The sequence below is a fragment of the Trichomycterus rosablanca genome, chromosome 9, assembly GCF_030014385.1.
Source record: "Trichomycterus rosablanca isolate fTriRos1 chromosome 9, fTriRos1.hap1, whole genome shotgun sequence".
Lineage (NCBI taxonomy): Eukaryota > Metazoa > Chordata > Actinopteri > Siluriformes > Trichomycteridae > Trichomycterus > Trichomycterus rosablanca.
The window spans coordinates 5,146,513-5,171,756 of record NC_085996.1 but is presented as its reverse complement, the minus strand read 5'-3'; the positions used below and the strand labels follow the sequence as shown (position 1 = coordinate 5,171,756).

The 25,244-nt window shown below is 42.5% G+C and overlaps 3 protein-coding genes across 5 annotated transcripts in view; 1 reads left to right on the top strand and 2 right to left on the bottom strand.

The window, feature by feature from the left end:
* Positions 1 to 14,551, bottom strand: part of cfap61 (cilia and flagella associated protein 61) — a 33,503-nt gene extending 18,952 nt beyond the window's left edge. For 2 of the 3 annotated variants that reach the window (XM_063001719.1, XM_063001721.1), the window contains exons 1-15: positions 14,421 to 14,551; positions 13,097 to 13,245; positions 12,547 to 12,697; positions 12,056 to 12,132; positions 11,646 to 11,713; positions 11,161 to 11,278; positions 10,686 to 10,818; positions 9,807 to 9,998; positions 9,405 to 9,526; positions 7,665 to 7,704; positions 6,618 to 6,757; positions 5,757 to 5,883; positions 4,897 to 4,974; positions 4,470 to 4,676; positions 4,085 to 4,210 (exon numbers count right to left, since the gene is read on the bottom strand). In XM_063001719.1, the coding sequence (XP_062857789.1) occupies positions 4,085 to 4,210; positions 4,470 to 4,676; positions 4,897 to 4,974; positions 5,757 to 5,883; positions 6,618 to 6,757; positions 7,665 to 7,704; positions 9,405 to 9,526; positions 9,807 to 9,998; positions 10,686 to 10,818; positions 11,161 to 11,278; positions 11,646 to 11,713; positions 12,056 to 12,132; positions 12,547 to 12,697; positions 13,097 to 13,239 (1,722 nt within the window). In that variant the 5' untranslated portion in view covers positions 13,240 to 13,245; positions 14,421 to 14,551. The remainder of the gene's footprint in view (positions 1 to 4,084; positions 4,211 to 4,469; positions 4,677 to 4,896; positions 4,975 to 5,756; positions 5,884 to 6,617; positions 6,758 to 7,664; positions 7,705 to 9,404; positions 9,527 to 9,806; positions 9,999 to 10,685; positions 10,819 to 11,160; positions 11,279 to 11,645; positions 11,714 to 12,055; positions 12,133 to 12,546; positions 12,698 to 13,096; positions 13,246 to 14,420) is intronic. The other variant, XM_063001720.1, reaches the window with a different exon arrangement.
* A 262-nt stretch (positions 14,552 to 14,813) lies between these two features.
* Positions 14,814 to 24,954, top strand: crnkl1 (crooked neck pre-mRNA splicing factor 1). Its single transcript, XM_063001717.1, has 14 exons — positions 14,814 to 14,973; positions 15,940 to 16,092; positions 16,183 to 16,274; positions 16,398 to 16,556; positions 17,105 to 17,271; positions 18,531 to 18,709; positions 18,807 to 18,977; positions 19,866 to 20,057; positions 20,154 to 20,213; positions 20,683 to 20,763; positions 21,993 to 22,232; positions 22,333 to 22,434; positions 24,202 to 24,450; positions 24,544 to 24,954. The coding sequence occupies exons 1-14, from the start codon at positions 14,926 to 14,928 to the stop codon at positions 24,871 to 24,873; spliced, it is 2,223 nt and encodes a 740-aa protein (XP_062857787.1). The 5' UTR covers positions 14,814 to 14,925; the 3' UTR covers positions 24,874 to 24,954.
* Positions 24,951 to 25,244, bottom strand: part of naa20 (N-alpha-acetyltransferase 20, NatB catalytic subunit) — a 35,803-nt gene continuing 35,509 nt past the window's right edge. Inside the window, exon 6 of the mRNA XM_063001718.1 lies at positions 24,951 to 25,200. Within this exon, the coding sequence (XP_062857788.1) occupies positions 25,115 to 25,200 (86 nt within the window). The 3' untranslated portion in view covers positions 24,951 to 25,114. The remainder of the gene's footprint in view (positions 25,201 to 25,244) is intronic.

Sequence of the window (25,244 nt, the reverse complement as noted above, 5' to 3'; positions counted from 1 at the left end):
TTATCAGACTATTCAGAAACTGTTTGACAGTATTATGTTTCCTGCAGCCCCTGTGCTATTGTTTATGTTTCTCATATGCTGGCCAGAAATGCAATTAAGACCTCCAGGAAGATTTATTTGACACTGTTGTATGAGGGTTCTTCAAAAATGTTCACACTTTTTTAAACTCTGTTTATTAAGAATTCCAAAAACAAACTACATCCTTTTTCTACACAGTCACCTGCGATGTGTTTTTCCAGCGTCGTACCAACTTTTTATGCCTTCAGCACAAAATGTTGTTGGTTGAGCTCATAGCCACTGATGCGCCGCTGCTTTCACATCATCATCACATGAAAATCTTCTTCCCCTTAAAGCTTCTTAGAGCGTCCAAAAAGGTTCAAATCAGATGGAGCTAAATCCGGACTATAAGCGTCTTTCACTCTCTCAGACACGACCGATTCCTCCTCCTCCACCCTCGCTGTTTATAACCAAAATATAAACAGTCCAAAATATAATACTTAAGTCCTTTGATTCCCTGACTTCCTTTCTGGCTGCCTTCACTGGCTCTCTTGCTAGCATTCTTCAGATCTCTGTAAATGATGGCATCCTTTAGTTTTGAGTTTTCCCTTGGCTGGCGTAGTTGCTGCCAGTTTTCTGAGTCTCTTTGTTTTGTTTATCTGGTGAGTATTCAGTTTGTAATTACCGAGTTGCACCCAAATGTTCATCTGGTTTCTGCTTGAGTGTCACTTTGTCTTCCATGTTTCCTGTCTTTCTAAATCACTTAGAGGTTGCTCTATTAAAAAAATGAGGTGACCAACAAGCTCATGGTGAGGGGTCCAAGTATTTTTGTATTGCTATATGTGCTGTTTTCTGAGCTGTGATGGCTTGGTGCTCTGTACATGGTGCCAGTGTTTCTAGGTGAAACTAGACAAAGTGAGCTTGGTTAAAGTACTGGACTGGTGATCAGAAGATTGCTGGTTCAAGTCCCACTAGTGCAGAGTTGCCACCGTTAAGCTCCTGAGCAAGATCTTCACCTCTTATTTACTAAATGCTGTAAATGTGTGTGAAATAAAAAAAAGGTCATAAAATACATTTAAACTGACGCCTCACTCTCTGTGACCTCCTGCGAAAACACACTGGAACCGACCTGCATGACATTTAACCTAATTTTAATTAAATAAGCCGAGCATCAGTGTGTTGTGCAGGTACGGCAGGTGCTGACGTGAACATCTCGTCCCTCGTGGACACGAGCGATCTGCGTGCAGAATAATGGCCGAGCGTAACATGATCTGCTGTTGACAAAGAAAGTGAACAGGTGTTTTAAACCTGATTAATGTGGGGGGTGCGAGCAGGACGCCAGGTTTCGCTGAATGCTAAGCCAGCAGGCGAGCTCTTATCTTGCTCGCTGCCTGGACACCACGGTTGCTGCGCTACCAAATGGAGCTTTCTAATGGAGATGGAGTGGTGGCTTGTTCGGACCCGCTAATGCACCGTGCCACGGCACACGCGCTCGCCGGGGCTGTGACACCCGGTCGTAACCCGCCAACGACAACTTATATAAGTGTACTTTGGAATTCACGACCGAAAACACGAGCGTTAATGTGGAGTTGGGTTCCTTTGCTGTTAGAACAGTCCTCACTCTTCTGGGAAGGTTTGTCCACTAGATTTTGAAACATGACTGATGGGATTTCTACGTTGGGCATTTCAATGCATAAATAGAAAACGTTTTCGCCAAGCTTTTAGCAGGAAGTTGGACCAAAGGTAGCGTTCCCCTACAGTATATTAACATCCGCCAAACCGGGATTATTTTATCAGATCAAAATACGGTAGGATTGAACACTCCAGAGTCTAAGAGTGTTATGCTGTACACCAGTTATTTTCAAGTGACCCACATGCTGTCCATGATATTTACCGCAACCCAGGGAACTCATCAAAACACAATATAATGAATTAATTAATAAAACATTGTGGCAATCTGATCCCACTGTGGTTTACAAGATGTAACGTAAAGCCTCCACAAGGGGGCATAAGTGCACAAGTTCATTTCATTTACATTTTCGGCTTTTATCCCAGTACTGTGACAGTATACTGTCTAAGCAATTGAGGGTCAAGGGCCTTGCTTAAGTGGTCAACAGTGACAACCTGGCAGTGGTGGACTCTGAACCAGCAACCTTTTGATTACTAGTCCAGTACCTTAACCACTAGGCTACACCTGCTCTTTGCCCATTTCGTGTTTATGTGCCTGTTAAAATGCGTTTATCGATTTAAATAAAGCTATTTTTTCGGCTTGTGACCCACCCAAGGGTCATGACCCCTGCTGTAGAACTACACTTTTAGACTTGAAGAATTGTGCATTATGATCTCGGGATTGGGTGCAGCTGCTCAGCCATGGAAACCAGTCCATGAAACTGCTGATAAACCATTTCTGTGTTGATTGTTCCCCTAGAGTACTTGTATAAAGTGCTGTAACCGTGGACAGAGAATTTAATATGAGCTTCAGCACCCAGCAGTCCTGTTCCGGAAGCTTGTGTCGGTTTCACAGCTGAGCTGTTGTTGCCCCTGGGTGTTTCCACCTAACACACTTAACAACAGCACTTAGAGACAGAATTTTGCAGCCTTTCTTTTTATATAATTAGGTTTTATTTTTCTGTCGTAAATAATATTTTAAGAGAAAGTAAAACAGTAATTTGGTGATAATGTGGACAGGAGTTTAAAATAGTTGTGATAAGGAGATGAGATGTACAATCTGCTCTTACACGCCAGTCCGGGGTTTGGGTTCGGCTCTCGGGGGTCAGGTATGTAAACACGGACAGGTGGTGCGGTAGATGCGGTGTGGATAAGATCTCTGCTTTACCTGTTTAACACGGCGGGTAAACATTTCCCTCTCCATCTGCCACTGACGCCACCTGCACCAATAACCTGCACCAGTAAATAACCCGGGGCCAAACGGCTTCCCGTCCACTTCACACAGGCACGGTAACACGGAATCATCTAAAATATTCATACACTAACTGTACAGCACGATATTCCGGTCCTCATTACACATCTGTTTCAAATGTACATTTTTAATGGGTCATTATTTTATGCTGAATATTTTTTAGTTTGATACTGATCTGTTCTATCCCGATCCAGGGTCTTGGGGGGCTCTAACAGAAATGATAAAATATTATTTTTAATTGCACTAATTTTAAATAAATCATTATTTCATGCTGAAGCGGTGAGATGCTTCACCAGTTTGATATTGGTCAGACTTTTCTTTTATTAATATTTATTTTAATATCTGTTTAAATCCTGATCCAGGCTCTTGGCAGGCTTTAACAAAAATAAAGAAATATTATTTTTAATTGCACTTTTGGGTAGCTGGAGGGAAACCAAAACACCTGGACGTGAGCTATGCAGTTAACAGGGTTTCTTTTTATTTATATATTTTGGTCTTGGTTGATCATTAATGGCTAAAATAAAAATCATGATTATTTAATATTTAGGGTCACTTTTAATTTCCCAGGCTGTACCTGCAGAGCATTATGGTGTTGTCAGCGCTACACTATAGTATGGTTAAGCTGTGAAGTATGCTAGCCTGCTACTGCTAAGATCTGAGGATCCAGGGTTCGAATAGTAGTGTTGCTGTTGGCAGGATTGACACTGCGCTCTTAATGCTGGTCCCAGGTCTGGATAGAAATAGACCTGGGTAGAAGGGTTGTGTCAGGATAGGAATCCAGCATTAAAAAACTGTCAGCTAGTTCGGCTGTGGAGAAGCCCAACAACAGACGTCCTGTCCTGTTCATCACAGTCAAAGATTTTTCCTGAATCTGCACTAAAACATGCAGGGTGACACAACTGGACTGATGTTGTAAGGAACCAATGACCTTAGCAGAACCCAGACTTGCTAAACAGCTCCATCTCCTGTCCGAGCAGACTCTCAGACTGCTGATGGAACACTAGGACTGACAGTAATGCTAACAGCTGTTTTTAAACAACGTTGGCTGTATTTCTGTTTCAGCTGTATTTTTTGTGGTGATGAAATGAAAGGGCTGTGTTTTTTAACTTGACACATTCAGAAATGAACAGACGTCGTTTGGCTGCTGTATGTTTTGCTCTGCCTGACCTGCTTTGTGGTGATGAGCTCAGATGGCGCGTTGATGCCCAGCTCCTCCAGTGGGTAGATGATCTGACGCCGTGGACGCACTGGCACCATGCAGCTAAGCGCCGCAGTCAGAGAGTCAGAGACATTCTGGTACAACGAGAAATGATAAACTGATGTAAAATGTAAAAGCCTGTTAAATTACACTGGCATGTAGATTACTGTACTGTTACATTAGCAGTTAACATTACTCGTAAATACATATGACAGATACTTAACACTTAAATACCCACCTATAGTTTTATGAATTCAAAGACTAGTTTAGTGATGTCTGACATATTTATAGATGTTTAAATCTCTATACAGTATATGAACTCAACATTTAGAGAATTTAGAGAGCTGCGCCCACCTTTTGACCGAGGATTGGTGGGTAGACGGGGTAGTAGATGCAGGACGTGTGTGCCAGGCGCAGCACCTCCCTGAGGAAGTGCTTGGTGTGATGCTGGAAGATGGGGTTTAGAACAAAGTGGCAGAGTTGAGCATGTTCCTCAGGCTGGTAATGACTGAAGTACACAAAGTTCTCGATGTTGTAGTGGGCACGGATGTACTCGATGTTCTGAAATGAGACCATGCAGAAAAGTGAGGGGTGTGGTTTCTTTTAGTGGAATCAGAAATAGGTCTTTAAATCTGTGATCTTTGGGAAAGGTTTGCCTAAATTAAACAGTGAGCGAATGCAAGAATCAATTTCAGCTCCCCGCTTTACCAGCAGTGCTTCTGCGCAGTCCGTTTTTTAAGGTTTCTTCATGTTGTAAACATTAAGCGTTAAACTGAATCACCTTCTCGTTTTTGATGATCGTTATTCCAACAATCTGCCCCTCCACCTCAGCTACAAATGCTTGAACGAGCGCTCCATCCTGTGGATGAAAGGTCGGGTTTATAAAGATTCCACACTTTTGTTTTTAATCCTATATAACTATTTAAAATACATTTATAGAATTCCTAAATGTTTTCAGCTAAGTAGGTCCTGGGTTGTAATAGGGGGCAGGGACAGGGGGCAGTGCCTATGTCAACAAATTTAAACCCACATACAACAGAAAACAGAGCACTTTGGGTGATGTGATCCTGTTGCAGTCTGGACATCATGATTATCTCAACTGTGCTTTTCAGTGACTAAATAAACTCCTCTATTCTGGGTTGCCAGGTCAGATCAAACTGGTCCGCATACCTGATTTAGCACCTTATTGTATCTGAACTTGGGACCAGCACTGAGAAAGCACAAACACTGACATGTGCACCTACCAATGGCTTGATGTTCACCCACGAACCCTTAAAAAGATAGATGAGAAAGTCCAAGCTGTCACCTTATGTTGAGATAAAATGGTCAGATGTTTTAATATGTAGACAAAATCAAACTAATGTACGCAAAACTCTCATCATTCTAACCTCAAGTTTAAAATATATTAATTTGGTAGAAAAGCAGTGCACTTGGCAACCCAATGTAGAGTGCTATAGGAAAAAAACTGCTGATTTTATTTATTAAGATTATTAATGTCTTTTTTGTTGTTTTTGTAGGGCTCATAGTGGGTCCAGTGCCGCTACACACTTTCTAAACTGGAAAAAAGGAATACCAAGACTTAATTTACAACAGCCGACCTTTTGAGGTCTGAACCTCTATTTTTAATTTCTGTTAACTAACCAAGTCACGATGAGTCTTGAAGAACACGTCCAGATCCTCTATCAGTTCTTCACGCAGGTCAAGATTCTGAACCAACATCCCAACTGCACTTCTGTCTTCAGAAACTGCAGCACGGGCCTTCAGTGTTCTGTTAAAATCAAACCCAAATGGTAAATATTAACCTCCAGCAAGATACCATATATGTTTACATTATATATTACATATATTATATATTATAATAGGAATGGGCACCACCAGTATATAACTCAGAGGGTGCTAATAGTTCCAGGCTTTGCCTTCAGAGCAGCTTTAATGCTTTGGGCAAAGCTCACTGATTGCACTGACCGCAAGGCAGGAATACTCTGAACAGGGCGACAATCCATCGTAGACCCCCAAACAACCCCCTCCTCACTCACCGCACAATCAAGTCTGTGTAGATAATGTCTTAAACTGCCACTGTCCTGGATTGAATTTTGTATATTTACAACACGCTGAAGCTGATAAGGTAAAATATTACATTATTTGTATTTCTTTCTTTCTTTCTTTTTTTGTTTGTTTCTTTATTTATTTATTTTAAGACTTTCCAGGGTGGTCCTGCCTTCACCCAGTGTTTCCCAGTGGGTCCTCTGCAACCCTGCCCAAGTGGTTTATGGAGCCATTATTTATTATCTTGTTATAGAAGATTATTATTAAGGAGTGTCTGCACCACAGGGTTCACCTGGTCCTGTAAAAATGTTTTGACTTTTATACAACCGTGCATCGGGCATAAAACTGCCAATTCTGATAAGCAGGCCAGATTGATCTGCTCTGGTGACCCTAAAATATGGGTGCAGCTCATCTTAAATTCTGGTATTTTGACTGCTTCAGTTTGTGTGGGTTTACTTGAGCAGGCCGGAGCGGTGGAAGATGTAGAGTTCCTGCCCCAGGCTGCTGCACTGACGTGGCACCGCTCTGATAAAGGACTGGAGCAGGGGGAACTCGGGGACCAGCTTAGGTACCATGATGATGCAGAATTCTCTCTCCTGGTCCAACAGAGCACAAAGAAACATCATAAAACTGTTAACACTGCTGGGTAATACACGGAAATGACATCATCTGTCCAGTCACACAGAGCATTTATTACACCATTTCTGTTTATTAGATCAGATTGTCCACAAATGTTATCTTTAAACAGTAGACTAGTTTTAATATGATTATATTTGGTTCTTTAGGTTTGTGCTGGATCTGTAAGAGTCACATAGCTGACTAGTGCAGAGCAATAGGTTCAGGCATGAGAAGTGAAGGATACACATAGAGCACAGCACGATGATCCGTACACACGAAGGTCCAAGAGTGGATAGATTCAAACTTACAATCTTCTGATTAATAGCCCAAAGCTCTACCTACTAAGCCAGGTCATTAAATAAACTTGTTCGCGAACGGGGCGGCACGGTGGCTCTGTGGGTAAGCACTGTCGCCTCACAGCAAGAAGGTCCTGGGTTCGTTCCCCAGGCGGGGCGGGTGGGTCCTTTCTGTGCGGAGATTGCATGTTCTCCCCGTGTCTGTATGGGTTTCCTACCACAATCCAAAAACATGCAGTCAGGTTAATTGGAGACACTCAATTGCCCTATAGGTGAATGTGTGTGTGTGTGTGTGTGCCCTGCGATGGACTGGCGCCCCGTCCAGGGTGTTACTGTGTGCCTTGCACCCATTGAAAAGCTGGGATAGGCTCCAGAACCCAAGCGACCCAAATTGGATAAGCGGTTAAGTGAGTCAGTGTACGCGAACGCCCCCTTGTGGAGGCTTTATGTGACATCTTGTAAGATGCATTGCTTTTTCAGCTGATAGCACAGCTGAAAATCGAACCCAGAGAAGGTAAGAGTCTAATGGAATAATCATGTGTGTGTGTGTGTGTGGGATGAATACATGCTGCACATGAGCTTCACTCACCAGGTAAAGTTTGAACACATACGGTAAGAAATCCACCGACCTACAAGGAAATAAATGATAAAAAGAGAAAAAAAGAGCAGGAAGTTTATCGACTGCATCTGTTTGTTGATCACAGAGTGAAAACACTTGCCATGTTGGACACTAACGATGGCGTCTGTGGCCAGCCAATCTGTCGACTCGACTCGACTCGTCGCGTCTCGTCTCGTCTCGCTGTCACTTTAAGCGTTCGGCTCATTAATTACGTGCTCACTCTCTGTGGGGAGCGGGCCGACTCCATATTCGGCAACAGCTGGGGAGTAAAGCGGCAGAAAGCTGAACCCAGCGGGAGCCAACAAGCAGTCACAACCCACCCCCCTGTTTTACCCCACACCAGATCTTAAACTAAAGCCAGTAGAGCAGAGCCAGAGAGAGAGAGAGAGCGAGAGAGAGAGAGTTTCCATCCATGTGTAGGACGTTAGTGAGGGAATCACTCATCACCCCTGATGTTCTGTTCAGGTCAAACTGACCTACTTTAAATCGTGTCCATATTTAAATGACCGCTGTGTTCCCGGCTTGATTGCTCTAATTAAATCATAATTATATTAAACCATTTTAATGATGTTTTGGTCATTTTGACCATTAGTTCCTGTTTATGACTGGCTTTATTCCATTTATCAAGACTTTTATATAAGTCTGTTTATTCACACTTACATACACTAGATGGCCAAAAGTATTTGGACACCTGACCATCAGCTTGTCGGACATCCCAGTTCCAAAATGAGTGGTATTACAAGACTTCTCACGAGTATGTCTGTGGGAATTTGTGCCTTTTCAGTCAAAAGACTGGCTCTGCACTGATGTTGGTCAATAAAGCTTCAATTGATGTTCCGATTCATCCCAGAGTTGTTGAGTGAGGCTGAGGTCAGGGCTCTGTGCAGGACATTGGAGATTATTTATACTGAGCTTTTCTTAATGGCTTTATAGAGCTTCTTTTTTTTTTGCATCAGAAAGTATGAATTAGTCAAATTAGAAACAACAGCATATAAACTACAACGGTTTATGGATTTATGGTACATAATAAAGTACAATGGAACCTCGATTTAACAGACAACATCTGGAAAACTGAATGTCCAGTCTGCTTGTTTAAAATTCCCACGAGAAGTGTATCAATACCAGTAGTTCAGTAAGTGTCCACTAGTCTGCACACTTCTCTTTGTTTACATGAGAGGATTTATTTTGTCGGGAGGCTCACTCTGTTCTCGCCTTTTTCTCTATTGCTTAGTTCTGCACCAGCGCTGCTCCAGTAGCCACCAGCAGAACTTCAGACTCCGATTAATAGAAACTCTGAGTCCCCACTATACCATCCTGTCCCCAGTAGTACAGGACACCAGTTTTACGACTTACGGACCAGTGCTCCCCCCTTTTAGTCTGTTAAATCGAGGTTCCACTGTATATGTGGATGTGGACTCCTGAACTGAGCTTGCGGGACACCCAATTCCGAAACCGTAGGCATTAATATGGAGTTGCATCCCAGTCAGCCTCCTTTGTAGCGTGTGTACCAAAAACCGTTTATATTACCAGTAACTGGAGACATAATTTAACCAGCTGAGTTTGAAGAGATGATAACCTTCATGATGGGTCTCATCATACCAACACAACACATGTGATCACTGTCAAGAGCTTTAAAAACACTTCAGAAACACCTTAATAGATTTTTTTTTCAATGTATAGCAAACAAAACAGGTGTTTAGTTGAACTGACCTCATTTCAAACTTCTTGTCAATAGAGAAAAGCTGGATACTAAAAGCATTCAGGATCTCGACTGGTTCCTCGACCACGCCGAGCTCTGTGCAGTCTGCTGGATGAGCTGCTGTGGGTTTTTCCTGACGTACAAACACAAAAGAAAGAAAATACCAAAGAAAAAAGTGAAATAAGAATAAAGGAAGAACTATTAGAGGAATAAAGTAAAAGTAAGAAAAATAAAAAGTAAGAAATAACGAATAATGGGAAGAAAGTAAAGCTGAAGAGTAAATATGAACATTAGGAGCAGATAATCTAATCTAATAATCAAAAACGAGCTAGAAATTAATAAATCTGTAAAATAAAACAGTAAGAAAGAAGATAAAAGAAAAGAATAAACAATTGTTGTGTCCAGTAATTCACCTCCTCCAGATCAGTCGGGTGTTTTTCTTCATCTGTGGACGTCCTGTGGTCTAATCGCTCTGAATCCTGAGTTTGATTTCCTGAATGTTTCTTTATGAGTCCGTTAAATGGTCCGAGCTGGAAGCACTGGTTCAGCAGCTGCAGGTTCAGCTCACCGGTAACACTGATGAAGCCAACGGCCCTTCCTTCATCCTGAATCCACACAATACAACCCGATATTAAACAGAACATCTGCCGCTGCTGCTGCTGCTGCTCTCTCTGCTTTCATTTTTCTTTCTTTTTAAAGTTTTTTTGGTTGTCTTTTTATTTTCTTTCCTGTAATTGTTATTTTCCTTTTTTCCTTTTATACCTTTATGTGCCTTGCTATCTGTGAATCAACCGCCTCACGTGAAGGCACATCGACCAGCCAGCAGAGGTCGCAATTGCAGCAGCGCTGTGGAATGGGTTTGACCTTTTTCCTCCCTCAGACACAGCCATTCATATCTGTGTGGGCACCGGCCGATTGATAACGCAGCTGAGATTTGATCTGGGCTGATCTCTGGGCTGACTCCCCTTTCCTCAGACAAGGCTAATAGTGTTTGCCCAGAGAGGCTGGTAGCAGCATTGAGATTGGAACTCAGAAGCTTCAGCTTTTTACAGCTTACTGAAGTTCCTTTACATGTACACTTACAGTACTGTGACAGTACACTGTCTAAGCAATTGAGGGTCAAAGGCCTTGCAGTGGCAACCTGGCAGTGGTGGGGCTTGAACCAGCGACCTTTTGATTACTGGTCCAGTACTTTAACCACTAGACAAACTGTCCTGGTTTAATATGCTTCGGTTAATTATTAACTATTTTAAAACAAATATTCATGATACCTTGTCGACAGTCTGACTGACCTCACACACCGCCACGTGGTTCAGCTCATCCTGAGCCTGGATCAGTTCGGACAGGAAGTACGGCCCATACGAGCCCGTCAGCTTCTTCATCTGCTCTGGTAAAACGCATGTGAGATCATCGTGGTCCTCCACCCTGCAAAATATCATCAACAAAATATCATATTACCCCCCAAATAACTCACCTCACATGCTGTTCTGAATGAAAATATACAGATATATTATTTATGGCATTAAACTTTGCATGCTAGCCCACTATCTCTGAGATCCGGTGCTCTACACACACACACACACACACACACACATATGATTGGTTATTGGGGGCACAAACAAAACCTGTACCTAGATGAGATTTGATTTAATTCCGTAATCATGGATAGTATTAACTGATACTCAGTTCTAACACTGGTATCATAATAAAACTGTTGAAATGAAGTCTGAGCATTAGTTTAGTATGTTAGTGGGATTAATCGTGTACCTGGCTCTGCGGACATGCAGTCTCGGGCAGTAGTTGTGTCTGTGGCACACGAATGCAGCACCCTGTTCTGCCTCCTGAACACAGGGCATGGGCTCGAAAATCTCCACCAGGGCTTGCTCTAAAAAAAATAGAATCGGCTGTGAGCATCATCATGTAAAAAAAAATATATATACTGTATATATAGATCGTCCTGGTTGTGTTTGTTTAATTAAAAAGACACACCAATTTAATTCTGTGAGCTAAATGATTGATTTCCCAAACACCTTTTAGATGAACTGGACCACTGATTGTGAGTCCGGCCTTCTCGTCCTACCACATCAATACCTGACATTCCCACAGACACACTCCAAAATCTTGTGGATCTTGTTTTACTGCCACATATGAGATGGAGGCTTCTTATTCAAATTAAATTCTAATAAAATGTCTCATAATCGGTTGTACACATACTGTTTGCTTACTGTATGTAAAAGTATCATTAATTTTACCCAGACTGCTGCTGTACGGCGTGGCGAGGCAGATGTACTCCAGCTCTGTGATGGCATTAAAGACAGTTCTGTTGGGATAAAGAAGATGGAGATGTTATGCTTCAGGCCTGCTTGGTGTCGACTCTTTATGACATTTCGGCTCCGGATGTAAAATCAAATTTTATCTGATTGTGGAATTCAATGCAAAAGCTCGGAATGGAAACAGGAAGACGTCGGCATGGGTGGAAATGCAATTGTTGCTGCCTCAAACCAGATTTGCACTGGATTTAACCAGATGACTATAGAGAAGCCTGGCTTATTTGAGGCTAGAGACATAAAAGCATGACAAGCTCGACAAATCACAATGCTGGCTTTAGAAAAATCAAATAAAATAAAGTCGTTTAAACTACAGTATTGTGTTCTTATTGTACCTGATAATCTCTTTAGCGCTCGGGGCGGAAAAGCTGGACTCGGCCACGAACAGATGCAGGAAAAGAGTGTTTAAAGGCTACAGAGATAAAAAAAATAAAAACCCAGAAGGAACTTTAAACATGAGACGTAACATCATGATCTGTTATTAATCATGTACAAATAATTACATTTACATACATCTGTAACATCTTAACATCTGTAAGGTACATGTACATTTGGGGGCCAACACCAAAAACACCTATCTATCCGTCTATTGTAGGGCCTCGGCTGTGAAGTGGAACCCTGGAACCCAGTGGTAGTGGGCATTATTCTATTAAACAATAGAACAACACCACAACACTGACCAGGACAGGAGAAAGCCGTAAGTGACGATAAATGAACAAATGCATTTTAAAAAGCTAAGAATTATTAAACACCCCTCCACATACATGTATTGTACAAGTGTATGTAAACGTTTGACTTGCAATAGGAAGCTCATCAGTTTTCCTACAGTGAACATCGTGGCATTAAAACTGGTTCGAAGCAGCTGCTCCCATGAATCCTGATCCACCAGCTCTCCGATCGGGTGATCCACAAACGCAGCGTGGGACAGGACTTGATTTTCTTCTGTGCTAATAGTCACCGCCAGATTAGCTTTCTCTCTGAAAACGGGTAAAGAAAAACAACAAGTGATAGTAGTAGTGATCTGATACCAAAGCTGATATTTGACTTAAAGTTGAGATCTAGAATTTTAAAAATCACATTTACAAAAGCTGCAAATCAATACAAATGAAGTCCCAGCCTTACATAATGTAATTACATAGTTTCTCTCTAAATAACACCCTCTTTACTCCAACCCCACCATGAGTGCTAACAAAAGCTCTGTTTTTGTCTCATCTAATCAAAGAACCTGCTTCCAGTCAAAGGTGCAACAGGGGCTAGTGAGAGGCCTCCTTCTACCACCAAATAGGTTGTTGGTATTGATCTGGTGTCCAGTTGTGACATCCTCATGAACTGGTATTTATTTATGGCCCTTTCTCAAAAATATAAACGATACTCACAGCAAGTGGATCACGCTTACTTTTCCGAACACCTCGACAGTTTCTGGATTGATTAGTTTAGTGATCTGATGAGCATCTGAGGACTCTGTTCTTCTTACGGTCACACTTTTTACAGTCCCGGTGGAGGAGGTAATGGTCTTCATCTTCTACTAGCAAGAATACAGATATATTAATCTATAGTTTACAAACACTTGTTAGAGATTTAATACTCCTGGACAGTAGTAGCCTAGTGGGTAGAGCTTTGGCCTATATATAAACGGAAAGGTTGAGAGTTCGTATCCCAGTTCTGCCATGCAGTCGCTGTTGGGCCCTTGAGCAAGGCCCTTAACCCTCTCTGCTCCAGGAGCGCCATACGATGGCTGACCCTGCACTCTGACCCCAGCTTTCAAACGAGGTGGGATATGCGAAGAAAGAATTTCTTTGTACTGTATGTATATATGACAAATAAAGGCTTTCTGTTCTATTCTACCATCCCGGGCGACCATTCTGTTCACATTAGTATAAGATGACAGTCCTCTTGAATTTTTCCAAGAAAACACAGTTCCATAATAGGTTCAGTCAAACTATTCCTATTTATATGAGGACAAAAAGTCCTCAGCTGTACTCATTAGCACTAACGAGGAATTTGGATGCCATGCAGGAAAATGCAACAACGTTATAGAGACTGGATCAGTAAGTATGTGTTCCAATCATTAGGTTTATAAACACACACACACACACACACACACACACAATCACACACTTGCACACTTACACACGCACACTTACAAACTCCCATGCATGCATACACTCACACACTCACACACACACTTAGATCCTGACACATATTACTCTAACACATATACACACACACATACACATACACACGATCACACATACACAAACACTCACACACTCAAATACATAAATACACACACACTTGCACATATACTACATACACACACACACTTAGATCCTGACACATATTACTCTTACATACATACACACACATACGCACACACACACTCATACACAAACTTACTGTACATGCACACACACACACACACACACACACACACGCATATATACACATGCTCACACACTAACACACATACACTTACATACTTAATTGCACACATACCTACACTGTGACACATAATTACACACACACACACACACATATATATATATACAGTATATATATATATATATATATATTTACACTCATACGTACATACACACACACAAACTTACATGCACACATACACACACACTCGCACACACACACACACACACACAGGTGTGTCAGTGCTGTTTTGTCAGAAGTAAATGTAATAAATTATACCTTTTAGGCGTCTGTCGCTTATAAAACGTCTAATTTTATACAAACTGTCGATTTTATACAGATCAAGCAAAATTAAATGTTGTATTAATTTTTCTGTATATTAATCCAGTAGCTGCCTGTCAGCCGTTAGCGTTTTGTTGCCGTGGTAACTAAACGTCACGGCGTATCGAACGTACCTGATTCAGTCCTGATCGTTCATTGGGCACACTTTCCACCCGCATTAATACCAAGCCCGCCTACTAACATTTTCTATTTTATTATTGGCTAATTTTACAAGCATCTTTAAGTCAGAATTGATTGACGTAGCTAACAGCCAATCAAATGAAAGAAAACTGAATTTGTCGGAATGCAGGTGGGAAAAAAAAAACCACGGGAAAGAAGTTATGGCGGACAATTTGTTCATGCCAGAACGTTGTTAATGCATGTATTGTGTTTTAAGTTATTAAACTAAACTCTGTAAATTAAGTTTTAATTCTTTCTGAGGATTGTGTGAAATATTGAAGCCATGGCGTCCACCGCGGCGGGAAAACAAAGGATACCGAAAGTGGCAAAGGTGAGAAATATAGTTTAGTTTGTTCTGCTAGCATTGTTGCTATGCTAACTAGGTAAGATGTTGAATTAGTTTAATAAAATCTGGTCTGTTAAATGAAGGACAATAAAGCATTTATCTTCTACTGACGTTTATATTAAATACGTCATGTTTAATTGTTTAACAGTCAGTGCTTCGTACTTTTATGACACATGTTATGTTGTTAGCTTAGCATTTTAGCTATGCGTTTTGCTATGTACACAGTGTGAGATCCATTAATTCACTCATTTTCACTAACTGCTTGATTCTGGTCATTGTCAAGGTGGGCCAGTGTCACCCAGGAACACTAGGCACGAGACAGGAACACACCTTGGACAGGGTGCCGATCTATAGCTAAGAACAGACAATCCACCTTCTGCATGATTTCGAAGGAAAGAAAGGAAAACAGGAGTCCTTAAAAATGAAGCTCAATTAGGCAAGTAAAGCTGCCTAAATAAACAGAGTGACAAAGCTTTAGCACTGCCACTGTGGGCCCCTGTGCAAGGCCCTAACCCCAATCGCTTGATCTGTCTATGGTCCCATTTGTGGATTGGAAATGAGGACCAAACCCAGACCCTTAGGAACCCCGTTGCTATGCTGTACCCACACCTCCAGCTGCAAAACTGAGCCACCACCAAGATAAATTTATAGTGATATTAAGGTCTGTTTACAACATTAAAGCGTAAAAAACTCGACAGATGTGTTTATATTCAAAGTAAGGATGCAAATGTTGTCAAAATAGAAATAAATATTTAAAGAACATTAACAGGCTTTGTTTCAACAACACTTTATACATTAAATGACAGTAAGATAGTGAATATGGCTGTAATGTAGAGCAGTAAGATGATTATAAACATTGTACATTGTAATAATATTTTATTACCTGCTGAAAATTAATCAGAAACTCACCTGGTTCGATATTTCACACTTTGCTCTGCCTTTCTATACCAGGTGAAGAATAAAGCCCCGGCTGAGGTGCAGATCACCGCCGAGCAGCTTCTCCGAGAAGCCAAGGAGAGAGAACTCGAGCTTCTTCCCCCTCCACCCAAACAGAAGATCACAGATGAAGAGGAGCTAAATGACTACAAATTACGAAAACGCAAGGTAGAACTGTATTCAGGTCGTATTCGTTTCTTTTTCTCCTTATTAGATTTTTTAATCATCTGAAATCACTGTTTTTTATCTGCTCGAAAGGGATTTGAAGACAATATCCGAAAGAACAGAACTGTAATTACCAACTGGATAAAGTACGCACAATGGGAGGAAAGTCTGAAAGAAGTGCAGAGGTAAAAGCACTGAAGCAGTCTGCTAATGCTTAGTCTAATGATTTCATGGGAATTTAAACTATAAAACTGTGTGTGTGTGTCACTATAAAAACTGTTTGTGTGTGTTTGTGTTTAAATGTAAAGGGCTCGATCTATTTACGAGCGAGCGCTGGATGTGGATCACCGAAACGTCACACTGTGGCTGAAGTACGCCGAGATGGAGATGAAGAACAAGCAGGTCAATCATGCACGCAACATCTGGGACCGAGCCATCACCATCCTACCCAGAGTCAACACCTTCTGGTAAATCTGAGTATTTCTTGACTTTATAAGAGCTAACTGCTGTGGTGTCAGTTGTAGAGGCCTGTGTATAGAAAAGCTTTTGAACTTCATTGCAATCATTAAATTAGGAATACGCATAAAATATCAGTGACTACCTAACGGATACAAAGCACCCACATAAACCTTTTCTGCCGTGAATGTAACTCACAAGAGTAAACACGGCAGATAGATAGATAGATAGATAGACAGACAGACAGACAGACAGACAGACAGACAGACAGACAGATAGACAGATAGATAGATAGATAGATAGACAGACAGATAGATAGATAGACAGATAGATAGATAGATAGATAGACAGATAGATAGACAGATAGATAGACAGATGGATAGACAGACGGATAGATGGATAGACAGATGGATAGACAGACAGATAGATAGATAGATAGATAGATAGACAGACAGACAGACAGACAGATAAATAGACGGATAGACTGATAGATAGACGGATAGACTGATAGACAGATAGATAGAGGCCAGTGTATTGATTACATGTATTCGTTTTGCAGGTACAAATACACCTATATGGAGGAGATGCTGGGAAACGTGGCGGGCTGCAGGCTGGCGTTTGAACGCTGGATGGAGTGGGAACCTGAAGAACAGGCCTGGCACTCCTACATCAACTTTGAGCTGCGCTATAAGGAGGTGGAGAAAGCCAGAACCATCTATGAGAGATATATCCCTATCATAGACAATATGAAGGTCTTACTGCACAGAGTGTGTTCATATTTTATTTAATCAAGGTTAATGTGTTAAAACTAGTTGATGCTGGTCATTAAAAGTGGAATTCTGACATACACTATGGCCAAAAGTATTTGGACGCCTGACCATCCTATTTTAAAAACAAATGCTATTAAGATAGAGTAACCTCTGTGTGATCTTTTCAGCTAGAACAACAGCCACTCTTTTGAGAAGGCTTCTCACAAGCTTTCAATCTATGTCTGTGGGAATTTGTGCATTTGCATGGCTGAGCACTGTTTTGTTTTATTAGGATTTTAACGTCATGTTTTACACTTTGGTTACATTCATGACAGAAACGGTAGTTACTGCTTACAAGGTTATATTGAACGCAGTCATGGACAATTTAGTATCTTCAGTTCACCTCACTTGCACGTCTTTGGACTGTGGGAGGAAACCCATGCAGACATGTGGAGAACATGCTAACTCCACACAGAAAGGACCCGGACCGTATTGAGCCACCGTGCCGCTTGGCAGGGCACTGATATTGCTCGAGAAAGCCTTGGTTGATGTTCCAGATCATTCCAAAGATGTTCAGTGGGGCTGAGGTCAGGGCTCTCTGCAGGACACTGGAGTTGTCCTGCAGTCATGCTGGAACAGGTTAGAGCCTTCCCTAAACTGTTGACGCATAGTTGGGAGCACATAATTGATTTATTGCACCTGTTAGCAATTGTTGTAGCAGAAACATGTGAATTCAGTAATTAGAATTGGTGTCCCAGTACTTTTGTCCATATAGTGTATATAAGACGACACTGTTGTGATACAACATTGCTAGTACGGCTCAATTTTTCTGAAGTACGTATTAAAGATTGGGGATGTAATGATTCACCGATTCAAATCGATTTGACATATTGACAAAATGAACCGATATTCACTTTAAACAGCAGAGTAAGCTGGCGCTGTACACCTCGCCTGGTTGACGTCACTGGCACTATACGCCTGGTTGCCGAATTCGGGGGTTTTCAGCCAAATTGGGCTTAATTCAAAATTGTTTTGCATAGTTTGTACCTACCTCAGAAAAAAAGGGCACTCATTATTTAGATAATTAAAAGATAAGCCCAAATACAGTATTTTCTTTTATTTTTTAAGAGAAATAATAAATGAACCCAGTAATCGTGCACCGCATCGCATCGTGGGTAGAGTGTATCGTTACATCCCTACTAAAGATTGAACTTGCGGTCCTTAACGTCACTGCACTCGTGATCATCCATCCTGAAGTGAAGAACTGGATCAAATACGCCCGCTTCGAGGACAAACACGGCTACATAGCTCACGGCAGAAAAGTGTTCGAGAGAGCCGTGGAGTTCTTCGGCGAGGAGTACATCGACGAAAACCTGTTCGTTGCCTTCGCCAGATTTGAGGAGAAGCAAAAGGAGGTAATCCTAGAGAACGTCTAAATATGCATGGAAATATGTATGTTCGTGTGCACTGTTTGACCTGACGTGTGTGTGTGTGTGTGTGTGTGTGTTTCAGTTCGAGCGCGTTCGGGTGATTTATAAGTTCGCTCTGGATAGAATCCCCAAACATCAAGCGCAGGAGCTGTTCAAGAACTACACTGTATTCGAGAAGAGGTTCGGGGACAGGAGAGGGATCGAGGACGTCATCGTCAGCAAGCGCAGGTTCCAGTATGAGGAGGAGGTCAAGGTATGAAAACCAGTTGCTCAATGTACACCGGTCAGCCATAACATTAAAACCACCTCCTTGTTTCTACACTGTGTCCATTTTATCAGCTCCACTTACCATATAGAAGCACTTTGTAGTTCTACAATTACTGACTGTAGTCCAGCTGTTTCTCTGCATGCTTTGTTACCCCCTTTCACCCTGTTCTACAATGGTCAGGACCACCACAGGACCCCCACAGAGCAGGTATTATTTAGGTGGTGGATGATTCTCAGCACTGCAGTGACACTGACATGGTGGTGGTGTGTTAGTGTGTGTTGTGCTGGTACGAGTGGATCAGACACAGCAGCGCTGCTGGAGTTTTTAAACACCTCACTGTCACTGCTGGACTGAGAATCGTCCACCAACCAACAGCGCCCTGTGGGCAGCGTCCTGTGACCACTGATGAAGGTCTAGAAGATGACCGACTCAAACAGCAGCAATAGATGAGCGATCGTCTCTGACTGACATCTACAAGGTGGACCGACTAGGTAGGCGTGTCTAATAGAGTGGACAGTGAGTGGACACGGTGTTTAAAAACTCCAGCAGCGCTGCTGTGTCTGATCCACTCATACCAGCAAAACACACACTAACACACCACCACCATGTCAGTGTCACTGCAGTGCTGAGAATGATCCACCACCTAAATAATACCTGCTCTGTGGTGGTCCTGTGGGGGTCCTGACCATTGAAGAACAGGGTGAAAGCATGCAGAGAAGCAGATGGACTACAGTCCAGTGCTTCTATATGGTAAGTGGAGCTGATAAAATGGACAGTGTAGAAACAAGCAGGTGGTTTTAATGTTATGGCTGATCAAGGTATAGTGGATAGTATCATTTGCTCACTGGTTTCATATTGTAATCTTCCGTTCAGGCGAACCCGCACAACTACGACGCCTGGTTCGATTACCTGCGCCTGGTGGAGAGCGACGCAGACGCCGACACGGCCCGAGAGGTGTACGAACGAGCCATCGCCAACGTCCCCCCCATCCTGGAGAAGAGGCACTGGAGACGCTACGTCTACCTGTGGATCAACTACGCCCTGTACGAGGAGCTGGAGGTCAAGGTCAGTCCCGGACGCTTCACCGAGGGTTTATTTCGGATCCGGAGGACGGGAGGTGTAAGTGTGCGTAACGAGCGCTTGTGTGTGCTGCTCTGACAGGATCCTGAGAGGACGCGGCAGGTGTATCAGGCGTGTCTGGAGCTCATCCCTCACAAAAAGGTACAGCTTTTGAAAAGGGGTTCAAGGTACGGATGTATAGAAACCAATATGCATTCATTTTCATGTTTCACCACCGCTCTACCCTGGTCAGGGTCACTGGAATCACGGGCTGCATTTCAGTAACACCCTGGACAGAAGGTCAACTGCCCTGTGTGAGGCATAACCACTGACCAGGACTAGTGTGCGAGTGTCCGAGGGGACAGAACAGGGCGGTGCAAGCGGCAGATGCACCTTTATTTCATTTTCATGCAACCGCTTATCCTGGCAAGGGTTGTGGCGGGTCCGGTTCCACCGGCAATCCAGTGCCCAGTCGGCCAATAGCACCTCTGAGATTCAGCATAATAGACCTCTGCACAGTAACACATGTATTATGCACATGTGTAAATGTTTGGACTTTGAATGTACAGTATATATACAGAATTTTAACCCAGGAGTCGTTCATTTCTCTGTTTCCATCTTTTGTTTATAGTTCACCTTTGCCAAAATCTGGCTGCTCTACGGCCAGTTTGAGATCCGTCAGAAGAACCTGCAGAACGCCAGACGAGGCTTGGTAAGGATTTACAGTCATGACAAAATCAGGATCATTAATCTCCACTTTAACTTAAAGTATCTATTATTATTATTATTATTCACATTATTATGTGGTTCGTGTTTCTCCAGAACTTCCTCTCAGCTGTTTGGGTCTTTAGGCTTCTCAGTGGCTTTTGGTTCCTCTAATTGTATCCATCCATCTTGTTGCTGACCGTCCTCTTTCTCCTTACTTTAACCCTTCCCAGTGTTTTTAAATTTACATTTACATTTTCAGTACAGTGACTGTGTACAGTCTGAGCAATTGAGGGTTAAGGGCCTTGCTCAAGCAGCAACCTGGCAGTGGTGGGGCTTAAACAAGAGACCCTCTGATCACTGGTCCAGGACCTCAACCACTAGGCTACAGCTGGCCGAGTGGTTCTTCTTATGTGTCCAAATAAAAAAGCTTCCCGTTATTTTTCTGGACTTTGAGTGAAAGATTGGGTTTGATTTAGTCGAGGATCCTTTTGTTTGTCTTATTTACCCCCTCTCAAAGTTCACTGATAATATTCTCCCAGTCCTGCTTTTTACTGTGTGGTGGAAAAAACCCTTAACCTCAGAAACTGGATTGTGAGTAGAAAAGAGTTTTAATCTTGTCTGCAAAGAAGGATCACACTCACACAGAGACTCAGACAGAAAAAATAAACACCCTTATATACGTTCTTCTGCGAGTCTGTAGGACCGCTAACAGGGATTTCTTAGCTAGGACATATAAACTGGTCTAAACCAGCTAGAACTGGGTGTTGGACGTCAGACAATGCAACTTCATTACATTCACCACGTACGATTACTCTTGGAATATTGGAATATGACTACTGGCAATCATGCCCTAAGCATGTCTTTATTTTCTAAGTGTAGATGAACAATTTTCCCTCATAGGCTGGAGAATTCTGTTGTTTGGAGAGACATGGTAGGTGCATTTCAATCGCCCCAGTAGTTCCTTGTATAGTGGACCACACACACGGGGAATTCATACATTTTAAGTGAGATTCCAAACCAGAGAGAATGAAGTGCAGGTTATGTGTGGTATTTCCTGACTCCTGGATCCTTTGCCGTTAGTATTTGAACCATATTAACCAGGTTGAATCTGTCTATCACTTCCACATCCTCTCCATTAATGGTAAAGTTAGTGACGTTTTCTGTTCTTGTGACTTTGGTCCCGTCTTTCCCCCCTTATCTTTGATTTTTTTTTTACAATCTTGAATCCTGCAGGGCACGGGCATCGGGAAATGTCCGAAAAACAAGTTGTTTAAGGGCTACATCGAGCTGGAGCTGCAGCTCAGAGAGTTCGACCGCTGCCGGAAGCTCTACGAGAAATACCTGGAGTTCAGCCCGGAGAACTGCACCACCTGGATCAAGTTTGCCGAGCTGGAGACCATCCTGGGAGACGTGGACCGGGCGCGGGCCATATTCGAACTGGCCACCGGTCAGCCGCGCCTCGACATGCCCGAGGTGAAACGCCCTTCTCCCTTAACTTCATTTTATTGCCTGTCGTGTTCTCTGATGCGAGCCGTATCCTGAAACGTCTTGGTGTTCCTGATTTGTGTTGCAGGTTCTGTGGAAGTCGTACATCGATTTTGAGATAGAGCAGGAGGAGTACGAGAACACACAGAGACTCTATAAGAGGCTCCTGCAGCGCACACAGCACGTCAAGGTACGCGTCTTATCTCAGGGCTCTGAAAGGTGCTGCGGTTCCGTCCACGTGGTCACGGTTGTGGTGGGTCCGACTCCACCTACTCACTTAGTCATTAACACCTAGATGCCTCAGACTTGAGTATTTGGACACCTGACCGAAGGTGACCCCTTGTTACCTTTCTTAGCTACAATTCTAAAATTCTTACAGGTCTGTGAACTGTGTCTGTGGGAATTTGTGCCCATTCAGTAAAAAGAGTATTTGTGTGGCAGATAGTTGGGCAGAACATAGACGGGGCAGTTGTAGGTCAGTGGTTAAGGTACTGGACTAGTAACCAAAAGGTTGCCGGTTCAAGCCCCACCACTACCAGGTTGCCACTGTTGGGCCCTTGAGCAAGGCCCTTAACCCTTAGTTGCTTAGATTGCATACTGTCACAACTGTAAGTCGCTTTGGATAAAAGCGTCTGCTAAATGCCGAAAATGTAAATGTGTCTGTCTGTCTGTCTATCTAATCTGTCTATCTAATATACCTATTTTATGTCTTATCTAATCTATCTATCTAATCTGTCTGTGTCTGTCTGTCTATCTAATCTATCTATCTGTCTATCTAATCTGTCTGTCTCTGTCTATCTAATCTGTCTGTCTCTGTCTATCTAATCTGTCTGTCTGTCTATCTATCTAATCTATCTGTCTATCTAATCTATCTGTCTATCTAATCTGTCTGTCTCTGTCTATCTAATCTGTCTGTCTGTCTATCTATCTAATCTATCTGTCTATCTAATCTGTCTATCTATCTAATCTGTCTGTCTGTCTATCTAATCTATCTGTCTGTCTATCTAGTCTGTCTGTCTATCTAATCTATCTGTCTATCTAATCTGTCTGTCTATCTAATCTATCTATCTGTCTATCTAATCTGTCTGTCTCTGTCTATCTAATCTGTCTGTCTCTGTCTATCTAATCTGTCTGTCTGTCTATCGAATCTATCTGTCTATCTAATCTGTCTATCTATCTAATCTGTCTGTCTATCTAATCTATCTGTCTATCTTATCTGTCTATCTAATCTATCTGTCTCTGTCTATCTAATCTATCTGTCTGTCTATCTAATCTGTCTGTATCTAATCTATCTGTCTATCTTATCTGTCTATCTAATCTATCTGTCTCTGTCTATCTAATCTGTCTGTCTCTGTCTATCTAATCTATCTGTCTGTCTATCTAATCTGTCTGTCTATCTAATCTATCTGTCTGTCTATCTAATCTATCTGTCTATCTTATCTGTCTATCTAATCTATCTAATCTGTCTGTCTATCTATCTGTCTATCTAATCTATCTGTGTGTCTATCTAATCTGTGTGTCTATCTAATCTATCTGTCTATCTAATCTATCTGTCTATCTAATCTATCTGTCTGTCTGTCTATCTAATTTGTCTGTCTCTATCTATCTATCTATCTATCTATCTATCTATCTATCTATCTATCTATCTATCTATCTATCTATCTATCTATCTAATCTGTCTGTTTTTCTAATCTATCTGTCTAATCTGTCTATCTCTCTATCTAATCTAATCTGTCTATCTCTCTATCTAATCGGTCTATCTATCTAATCTGTCTACCTGTCTGTCTATCTAATCTACATATCTAATTTATCTGTCTGTCTGTCTATCTAATCTGTCTACCTATCTGTCCGTCCATCCATCCATCCATCCATCAGTTGTCCACATACTTTTGGTTATATAGTGTGAATAATTCCACCACCGTTCAGCAGCAGCAGCATCTTCGTCTGTTGTGTGCAGGTATGGATCAGTTACGCGCAGTTCGAGTTCTCTACGGAGGGCGAGGAGCGGCTGCAGCGGTGCAGGCAGGTGTACGAGGAGGCGAACCACGGCCTGCGTACCTGCGAGGAGAAGGAGGAGAGGCTGATGCTGCTCGAGGCCTGGAGAGACTTCGAGCAGGAGTTCGGAACCTCCGCCAACAAGGAACGAGTGAAGAAGCTCATGCCGGAGAAGGTGAAGAAGAGGAGGAAGCTCACGGCCGAGGACGGGGTAAGAAACCGTGTCACACGCCGAGCTGTCTGACCCCTCCCAGAGTGCGGCGGTATGAAGCTGTTCGTTTTAACGTTTCCCTTTTTTCCCCAGTCGGACGCCGGATGGGAGGAATATTACGACTACATCTTTCCTGAGGACGCCGCCAATCAGCCCAACCTCAAACTGCTGGCCATGGCCAAGATGTGGAAGAAACAGCAGCAGCAAGATGAACCGGAGGAACCGGAGACCGAATCGGGTGAAACTGAACAGCCCGAAGCAGAGGAGGCAAACAGTGCAGGAGCTCAGGAGCCCAAAGAGGGCGTGGACGACGATCGGGACGACAGTACGAGCAGCAGCAGCAGCAGCAGTGAGAGTAAAAGTGAGAGTGGAAGCGATAGTGACCATGATGAGAAGAAAACAGACGCCGCAAAGAAGGACTGATCTGTTAGCGATGGATTTTTGTGGACCTAAACCTGTTCTGAGGATCATTTTGTAACAAAATAAAAGAAAAACGTGAATAAATGTTGCATCCGTGTCTTTAATGGTTGATGAATTTACATCATGTTTATTTAGCAGACCTTAAATCTTGCAGCTCTTCGCATGATTACAGCTTATTTAAATATATTTACAAAACCGTGACCCCCTGACTATGACCGAAAGGCCAGGCAGTCACTCCTGACTGTTATTCTATATCTTCAGGTCGAACCGGGTGTGGCAGCGGGATGATAGATTTCTTCTCCGTGTCTCTGGACAAGGCTTTCCTCATATCTGCGAAGGAAGCAAAACCATCATCGTGATTTTAAACAATTACT

Bases quoted from the DNA above. Each gene is read 5' to 3' on its own strand.
- crnkl1 (XM_063001717.1), top strand. From the start codon at position 14,926: ATGGCGTCCACCGCGGCGGGAAAACAAAGGATACCGAAAGTGGCAAAG. The intron at 16,275-16,397 runs GTAAAAGCACTG...TTAAATGTAAAG, and splicing joins AGTCTGAAAGAAGTGCAGAG to GGCTCGATCTATTTACGAGC. The intron at 20,058-20,153 runs GTCAGTCCCGGA...CTGCTCTGACAG, and splicing joins ACGAGGAGCTGGAGGTCAAG to GATCCTGAGAGGACGCGGCA.